This window comes from Calonectris borealis, chromosome 3 (assembly GCF_964195595.1).
Source record: "Calonectris borealis chromosome 3, bCalBor7.hap1.2, whole genome shotgun sequence".
Lineage (NCBI taxonomy): Eukaryota > Metazoa > Chordata > Aves > Procellariiformes > Procellariidae > Calonectris > Calonectris borealis.
The window spans coordinates 14,634,636-14,644,058 of NC_134314.1; the positions used below are offsets into that span (position 1 = coordinate 14,634,636).

Below are 9,423 nucleotides of genomic sequence, written 5' to 3' on the forward strand. Positions count from 1 at the left end.
AGATTTCTAAAAGCAATCAGTGGTGGCCTAATTTTGGTCCAAATAACTTCGGTGAAAGTTCACCAATGAGCTCAATGGGAAAGAGTCAAGCCAATAGTAAGTACTTTTAAAAGTCCCACCATTTAGCTTCTGAAATAAACATATCAGTTCAAAGAAAGATAAGATGAGAAAAGTCAAGAAATATCAATACCAGCTGCCTCTTTACTTAGGAACAACTATACAACAATTGTTGAGCATGTCTGAACAACAGAACACAGCTAATTTCAGAGTTATGCTTCCAAAATATTAGTGAGGGGAAAACCATTCGAATTATGGAAAAACCTTTGTGGCACTATCCATTAAAATATGCCAAAGAGAAAGATGGATGGATACTTCACTGGAGCATTCTTTTATTTATAAATACACAAGTCAGTAGCAGCATAGTTCATTCTAAAAGGGTACTTCATTATTGCAAAGTGTAGTGCTCCTTGATATTTTTCCTCCAGTAAGTAGCAATAAGTCAAACCCCACATATTTAACTCACTTCTCTTGATGTCAGAAGACCATGGCATACCCTAAAGAACAAATATTTGAATAGTGTTAAAATCCTGTCAGTGAAGTCTTGGGTATCCATCTATTGCACAGATAATATACATACTGAAATGACAGCCATTTATTACCAATGCTAGCAAAATAGTCAAGACTTCTTGTGTGTGCGTATGCATAATATATACACACACGGTATGCATATGTATATTATATACAAGTATATCTATTAGTTATATATCAATATGCATATAAATTTCTGCTTAAATATTTACAAACAATTAGTATATTTTTCAGACTCTATTTTTATATTGCTTTCAGCTGACTGAAAGGGCATATGGAAACAATAGGAACATATGGAAAAAAAGATCTGTTTTAAGACCAGATTGTGATATGTTTACTCATGTTGAATAACATATGAGGAATATTCCTTCTGTGGCGTAAAGTACTCTGCTGTGAAGAAGTGTCACAATGCAGCACTTTGTATTTACTCACACTGTTAGATATTTGCCATTTATTTACCTGCAGCAGTGATAGTGTCATGTCAGAACTAAACCTGGGGTTTGATTGTTTCATTGATTTGCAAACTCTACCCCACGGTAATTTTCTTGAATCAGGGTTACTCTTTTATTTGCACAAACTGGGAACAAGCTCTTACCTCTACTGTATAGAAATTACCAAGAAAGATTATTGAGGTCTCCCATTTATAAGCATTATGCTGCTTAGTTTATGAGCTTAAAAATATGACTTTTCAAAATAGATTGCCAATGCCACTTTGTACCCAAATAGTGTTTAAACCGTGAAAAATTATTTGCTACTTAAGGCTGATGAGACACTGCATATTTTACTCACCCTGTTTTGCCTAGGTAGTAGCATGGATCTCCAAAGTGTGAATGGTTTTATGTATGAGGGGTGCACGGTTACTCACCCTCATGCACCTTGGAGAAGAGAAAGAAAGAATAGAATTTCAAGCTTAGCTCTGAACATCTTCCTTGAACAGCCTGAAGTTTCACTGCAAACTCTTCCACCCTTTTCTGTTGTACCCACATTGGTTCCAAACTCCATCTGAGTTCCTGTCAAAATAGCTGGAGGTATTGGCTCTACAGCAATATGGGTTGAAGCCAGTAAACTAAACTCCAATTTTCTATTTGTGCCCAGCACATGTACCCACACAGCCACACAAGAGAAAGTCAAAGGGATGTTTGAAAAGCATTAACCCACTTTACCTAGGAAAATGCCAATTTGCATAGATGATTACTATATGTACAAGTAAGAATATGCAATTAAGGCCCTTCTGGCAGACATCACACACGTGAGCCTTCCATTGAATTCTATAGGAGGTTGATGCTGCGGTCTTGATCATGGCTAGTCCTACTCCTTGATTTTAGCCTAAAGTAAATACCACGTGAAAGGGACAGATCTTCTTTTATTTTAAAGACCCTGATCCAAACACCTGAAGACACAAGCAGTTTTACATACATGGATCATCTGCAGAACCAGAAATGCCCCAAAGCCCCAAAATAAAAATATGAAAAAAAGAAAAAGTGTCACCACATAAAAGCATAATCTCAATTTGAATGGCCTCTGCTAATGGAATGATTTGTCTAGACACATCTACTTGAATACGTTTGTGCTTGACGTAAAATATTTAAAAATAAGAAATGAAAGTGTATATTACTAACTGCTCAATTATAAATCCTGTAAGACAAATTCTAGTTTATTTCTCAAGGGTAAATACGGTTAAAGTAGCTGTTAATTTCAATGGTATGGTGGCATTTCAATATACAAAAAAATAGAAGTTCACAGGGGATTTCTATTATTTAGACAAGATAATACTATTTTGCAAAAAAGATAATGCAGAGTGGCACAACCACTTTAAAAAAAAAATACAGCGCTGGTAGTTTGTATCTCTATAGATTATATCTATATAATCTGGAGTAAATCCATTGATATGCCAAGTAACAGAAGATTCTTAGTTCATTGCCTTTTTCCAACCTAACATCTACACTACCCTCTTTTTGATTTAGAAGCAGTTCAGTAAAGTATCTGATCCCAGTATTCATTAATTTTCGTTACAATAAAACTGTAAAAAAATCTGACAGATTAAACTAACATTGTGTCAGAGGATCCATGAGCACAGGGCAGTTTTACATGTCAAATTTGAACTCAAAGTACAGAGAAGTTAAATATTTCATAATAATAAAGTAAGCAAATAAATTCCAGACTTGCCATGGAAACACTGACACTCATGAACTAACAGCAGCACTTGATCACACTCTAGTCATACATTATTATCCTTTAGACCCTAATTCTGCAGTGAAACTGCCCTCAGCATGGTAGTCCAATCATACCTTCTTACATATTTCTGGATTAATTCTTTGGGACCAGGACTTCCATCTTTCTCCTGGGTTAGAAAGCAGAAAATACACACCATTTGCAGAGCATAAGCAGCAACACATACAACTTCTTAGTCACAGCCAGGTATGATTATGGACAGAACACTGTTAGCTACTCTAGTAGAAATCTTTCATAGAAAATAACTAAATCTTTAAAACTAGCAGTAGCTATCTCAGCCCACTGCTTCCTCTGTAGCTGCAGACAGAGGGTTGGGAACTGGCCAGGCTGAGGTACCTGATCCCACAAGATGCTGTGTGTCTTGAGTGAGACGCAGCGTTCTCTCAACTCCAGCCAACGTTGGTTGGAGTTACAGATGTTCAACACATCGCATAAACAGGTCTATAAACTCTGAGAGATTTTTGCACATCACTTACCTGAATATGAAAGACACTAAAATGAAATGAGGCAGGATAATTAAGACTGTGCACACTCTAGCACAGACCAAAGGCCATTTCTTGTCACACCCTGAAGGCCGTATCTTGTTACACCCTGCTTTTAACCTGAAATCCACGTATGGATCAATAGCATATTGCCCTAAAAAATACACTATGAGAGTGTTTGTTTTTTTGTTTTTTGTTTTTTTTTTTTTTTTCATTTTATACAACCATAATGACTTGAGAGGGGGAAAAAAATCCTAAAAAATGAAAACAAAGTAACCTGGAAACAGAAGGAGATGGAGACAAAATTTGACAGTGACAAAACCTATTTTGCTACCCATCCTTACAGTCCTCTACCTATACCAATAACCAGTAAGCATTTTGGTCATAACAGTAAAACATTTCACAAAGGCTCCCTATGTTTCAAGAGGACATGAACTGAATTTTTAATAAAATGTTAGCCCCAAAGCAATTCAAAAGATTGCATTTTGAAAAGACAAAAAAATTGTATCCAAGCAAAAGAGATTCTATAAAACTGCTATCCAAATAGCTAACAGAAAGCTTGAAACATGACACAAAAGAAAGATATGCAAAGTATCCTAACACTGCAGTCGTATTACAAGTCAGTACTTCAAGAGCAATGAATGAGATATAAATATTTACCCTAGGTAGCTAGACCAAAGAATGTAAACAGATTCCACAGATATAACATAATTTGTCAATATCTTTGCTGCTGGAAATGGAAATGTTAACTCAGGCAGGTCACTGATCCTGAAAGATGAGTATAATCAATTACATTTTTTACCTGTCAGTCATTCACATCATTGCCTTTCTCACAGCTGACTGCTCCTCTGCCTTCTATTTCTTGTTTCAAGGCACTGAACAACTTTTTATAACCTTTTTTCACTTGGTCTTTTTCACTGTTTTCCTACTGCAGATTAACACTGCTTGTTTCAGAACCAGTCTGTTTTCTTCCCTTATTTTTACAGTATTGCCTGTTTCTGCTGTCTCCGATCTCAGAAAAGTGGCCCTTCTGGTCTCCGAAATGCCATCTCAAATCTTGCTTCTTCCCAAGGTCCACAAATTTTAACCACCTCCTAAGCTCACTGAAGTTAGTGAGAGCCTTTCCATTAACTTCAATGGACTACGAATCGGACCAGAATGCTGTTAGGACGGAAATCTAGTGGAAGAAAAAACCAGAAGCATCTGTATGGGTATCTTTGTTGTTAATAACAGACTGCTACGTGAACATAGTCATGGCAATACTATATCCTGGGTTAATACCATCTGTGAATATTTCCAATACATTTTCTCTACAGTTTATGCAAAGGACTAAGGCCTTCATTTTGTTGTTACTTTTACCTGTACAAGTTCAGAGCAATGATAAAGACTTCTGACAGAGCTTGAATAAATAAGCATAGACTAGTTCCTATCACTTCCTTTATATACTACAAAATACCATTCTACATCTAGCTAGGTAAAACAAGGAAAATTGCCATGTTTATGAACCAGGTTAGTAAATCATTACAAAAAACTCCGGAGTTAAAATGGCTATTTAGATAGAGTGACGGAGTATTTGGAAAGCACAGTGAAAAGTTTAAAGTCCAAGGATCCTCTCTCTAATCCTATATTATTAATCTAAGAGCAATTTGAAGAAAAAGCATTCTAAAAATCAAAAATAACAATGTGAGTCTACTTCATTCTTCCTGTCTTCATAAACATTCTGTTAATTTATTCCCTCTTCATGTAATTCTCCCTGCTTCTTCCAACCTCAGTTCTCTAATGCATATTTTTTATAAGGGGAAATTAAAATAAATTACTTTTGCACCCCTTCCTTCTCCTACCACTTAAATTTTTAATTTTTTAAGTGCCTTGGGTGCAAAGCCAGTGCCTTTCTGCAATCCCACAGTGTTTCCATCAAGTGATATAGGGAAATCAGTTCTAACAGACAATTTGGGAGATCTAATGCAGGATAATAATTAAGATACACAAATACTATGTAGAGGACTCGGTTTACATTATGGAAAAAAGCTATCATTATCAGACAGCAACTATTGCCAATATAAAGCTAAAATATTACACTTTTATTAAAAGGTATGTTGTGATTTGAGGCTATTTCAGCAGTAATTTTACAGTAATGACAATTCACATTTTTCACATCTTTACCTTATATTGTACTAACCAAGATACTTTAGGGGAAAGGATAAAATTAACACTGCCTATTACCACATAACTTTGCCAAGTGTATCAGCAAACACAAAGCCAGTTAGATGACCTTCACTGAAGGGGTGCAGTTTTGACGGATTTGGGGTTTTTTTGGTTTGTTTTTTTCTTTTTTTTGTAAAGATATTTATGCTGACACTTTTATTATAATGAAGTACACTCCACCCTCACAGCTTCAGGTATGGGAGACAAATGCTTTGTAGAAATGAAATTACTGTTGCAACAAGGTTGCTTATGACATTGTTTAATACAAAAAGGAGCCAGGACACAGTACATTGATAAGGGGTGGAGTGTATTATATATACAGAAGTGGGGTATTCCTTCTGTTCTGCCATCTGACATTGATGTGGGAAGAGGGGACAAAACCAAATGCATTTTCTTTCCAGTACTGAAACATGCAAAGACAAAATGCTTATTACAAGTTGTATGCAGCTCAGAATAATAATAAAAAGAACAGACAGCTCTAGAAATGCCCCAGTATATTTCATTTGTTTAGATTTTTTTTACTATATATTTAATACTCTGATCTTTCACTTCAAAACTTAGAATTAAGCAATGAGTGAATAGGATCTGAAATACAGACAACGCATTGCTCACATCACTTTAAAAGGCATCTTTTAAATGCAGCTGTGGATTTCTAAACTTAGACTGAACAGGATTTTTAGTTGCTTGGAATTTGAAATGCAAAATGAACTTGGCCATATTACATCTTTTCTTTCTTTAAGTGGAATTGTAAATATGCAATAAATTGCTTTTTCAAAGAAGCAACATGCAGAATTCAAACCTATTTGTTTCTTGCAGGATTCTGTTGACCTGCGCATGAAGAGGTATTGAAGCAGTGGTGCAGTAAGAATCACTACAGCGATACAAATCCACAGCTCAAGCATGAGATCCTAGAGGCTGGATCTCTGAGGAGCAACACTGAGTATACCGTTCTCCAAAATACACCACTTCCCTTAACCAATGAATTTAGTTTCAAGAAAACAGCTGCTCACCAACTTTTTCCAAAAAAAAAAAAAAAAAAAAAGGCAGGGAGGGTGGGAGGAGGGAAGAAGTGGAAAGATCTTATGCATTATGATGACATTTAGCAGAGAGCTGCAAACAGAAAGCAAAGACGACAAAAATTTTAAATGTGATAGATTTCAACTAGAAATGTGAAAGCATTTTCTCCTGTTAATATCTTGCCAAAGTTGGGTGGGACAAAATTTGGGTTACAGCTACAGGCTGAAGCAAGTGTTGAGAAACAAAACAAACAAGTATTTACCTCCCTCCACCCCGCAACCCCCTTTTCCCTCCCAGTTAGCAAAGTATGACTGATGCTTTTGGTTGGCTGCAAGGCAAATATTAGCTAGAAAGTCCTTTAGCTAGATCCACATCCATGGCCCCAGATGTTTAAACCTTATCATGGATTAAAGCCATGAAATAAAAATTAAAAAAATTTCAATTTGAAATTTTATTGGTGTGTTGCTAGAATGGTCAACATCGATCGACAGGAGAGACTTTGTCCACATACTCTGAGAACAGCCTTCCTGCACCTCCCCCCTCTTTTCTTCCTCTCTCTCACTCTTTCAGCATTAACGCTATTAAAAGCCAAACAAAATACTGGCTATGGGTGTAAAGAATGCTGGTTTTTTGGAATGTTGCCATGGATCCTGCTTCCAGTCGCGTCCCACAGAAAGAGGGTGCAGCCTCCTGTCTCTGTGGCAGGCTGGTCTCCCCGGGCAGGGCAGACGGAAGACAGCCATGTGCCCCTGCTACTCCCTATTCTTTCCCATCCACTATAGCCAGGTCTTTGATCACCCTCAGTTTGCCACTGGCATCGATCCTGCGCTTCTCGCGTATTAGATCCTCCAGGCTGTGGAACCTCACCGTGTGCACCTTGTTCTCCGCCAAGTGGATCTTGAGATAGTATTGCTGCTGGTGCTGGGTGCCGGCAGCAGCCTGCAGCTCCCCCCCGGCTTTGAACTCCCTTTTCCCGAAGCGGCACCAGGCGGCGAAGCTCTCGGAGTTAGTCCAGCAGATCTCGTCGCTTTTTAAGCCCAGGTGCCCGCAGGCGTTTTGCACCACCAGCTCAGCCACCAGCGGGCGAAAGCGGTACCAGCTATTCACCACCCGGCCCACGTTGCCCGCGGCCGCCTCGTACAAGCTGTCCTGCCGGATCTGCCCCTGGTGCAGGTGGATGATCTGCCCGCTGCCCACGTACACTGCCCAGTGCGGCGGCGGGTGCTCCGACGGCCCCAGGTAGAGCAGCTCCAGCAGATCCCCCGGCTTGCAGAGGGCAGGCAGGGCTGACACCGAGTAGACGCTGAGGTCCCCAGCCTGGGGGCCGCTGCTGACCTTGGAGAAGATGCATTCCTGGCCGCGGAAAGCGGAGAACTGGGTCTCGTTCAGCACCAGCTGGTGGTGGAGGTGGTGGGTGGGCGTCTCCGGGCCAGGGCTGCCGGAGCCCTTCACGCTGTACTTGTCTGGCTGGCCTCGCTCGTCCAGGTCCTCCTCCTCATCCGAAAAGAAGTAAGCCACCCCGACGCGCAGCTCGTCTTTCTCGATCCCCGAGGGGTCCCCGGTCGGCAGCTCGCTGTAATTCAGGTGGGTGATGCGATCCAGTTGATTTCCCATCAATGACAGGGCGAGGCGAGGGCAGGAATCGCCGGATCTGAATGAAGGGTGGGGTGGGCAGGGACAGAGAGAACAAGAGAAGGGAAGGAGAGTGCAAACGGAGGGAAGGAAAGAAAGAAAGAAAAAAAATCAAGGCACATACAAAAGACTTCAGCGATTCCGCCCTAAGCCCCCATGCCTCCCCACTCTCTCCCTCCCCTCCGTGCAAGGGAGAAACTCCCAGTGCGGATTCTTCCCCCCGCCCTCGGGGTGCGGGGCAGGGCAGAGCACAGCCCCGTCTCCCCGGCGCTCGCCGGGTCGCGCCATGCGGGGCTGCCCGAGCCCCACGGTCCCGGAGCGCCCGGCTCCCACCGCCGCGGGAGAAGGCTGCTCTCCGCCGCCTGCCAGCTCTGCGCGGGGGACGGAGTCGCCCCCGGAGCCTCCGCTCCCCGCTCTGCAAGAGGAGAGGGCTCCCGGGGCGCGGGGAGGGGCTGGCCGGGAGGGTCCCGAGCCCTTCCCTCCGCCTGCGCGCAGCCGAGCCGAGCTCAGCCGCACTGGGCAGCGCTGCATGCGGGAAGGCGGCTGGAGGAGCACACGGCCCCGGAGCTGGCACCCCTGCCCGCCCGCCCGATCCCCGTAGCCCGGCCGGGACCCCGCAAGGAACAGGCAAAGAGCAGGCGATCAGCATCCCCCACCCAAGGGGTCCCTCTCACCCCCCTCCGTACCCGTGGTCGCCCAGCGCCAGAACCCCCCCAAACTCCTTTAAAGTCGTCCTGTCCCCATGGGCGCTGCAGAGGAGGTGAGCTCCGTCCTCCCCGCTGCGCGCCCCGCTCCTCCGCCCGCGCCGCCCCACTCCGCTGTGGGCTGCCTGGCCCCTCCGGCGAGCCTAAGTACCGGCGGCGCCGCTCCCGAGCCCGCCCCGGCCCCGCTCATTGGCCGCGCCGCGCTGCGCCCGGCGGCGGCGGCGGCAGCGGGGCTCCGCGGCGTCACTGCCGGCCGGGCCCCGCCGCCGCCGCCGCCGCCGCCGCCGCCGCCGCCGCCGCCGCCGCCGCCGCCGCGTAGTGCCCCGCCGAGCAGTGCCCCGCCGAGCCCGGGCGTCCCCCGGCCGGCCCCGGGGCTGCCGCACGCCGGCGGCTCGGTGCGGGGAGGCGGGGCTTCCCGGGGGAAGGGGGATTAAAGAGCGTGCCCACCGCGGTGTGCCGCTGCCAAGCGACCCCTGCACCGAAAAGAAAGAAAGAAAAAAAAGAAAAAAGTAATTTCCATCAAAAAAAAACCCGCCCGGGCTTCAGCTGGAGGGTTGCACGTG

At 43.8% G+C, this 9,423-nt stretch overlaps 1 protein-coding gene across 1 annotated transcript; it reads right to left on the reverse strand.

Annotated features, from left to right (window-relative positions):
- Nucleotides 1-5,619: 5,619 nt before the first annotated feature.
- LRATD1 (LRAT domain containing 1) lies at nucleotides 5,620-9,013 on the reverse strand. The gene is made up of 2 exons (XM_075145031.1): nucleotides 8,843-9,013; nucleotides 5,620-8,175 (listed from the first exon to the last, which is right to left on the reverse strand). The coding sequence occupies exon 2, from the start codon at nucleotides 8,136-8,138 to the stop codon at nucleotides 7,284-7,286; it is 855 nt and encodes a 284-aa protein (XP_075001132.1). The 5' UTR covers nucleotides 8,139-8,175; nucleotides 8,843-9,013; the 3' UTR covers nucleotides 5,620-7,283.
- Between the last annotated feature and the right edge of the window lie 410 nt (nucleotides 9,014-9,423).

What these genes read in the sequence shown, in the direction of transcription:
- LRATD1 (XM_075145031.1), bottom strand. Translation starts at nt 8,138, where the DNA reads ATGGGAAATCAACTGGATCGCATCACCCACCTGAATTACAGCGAGCTG.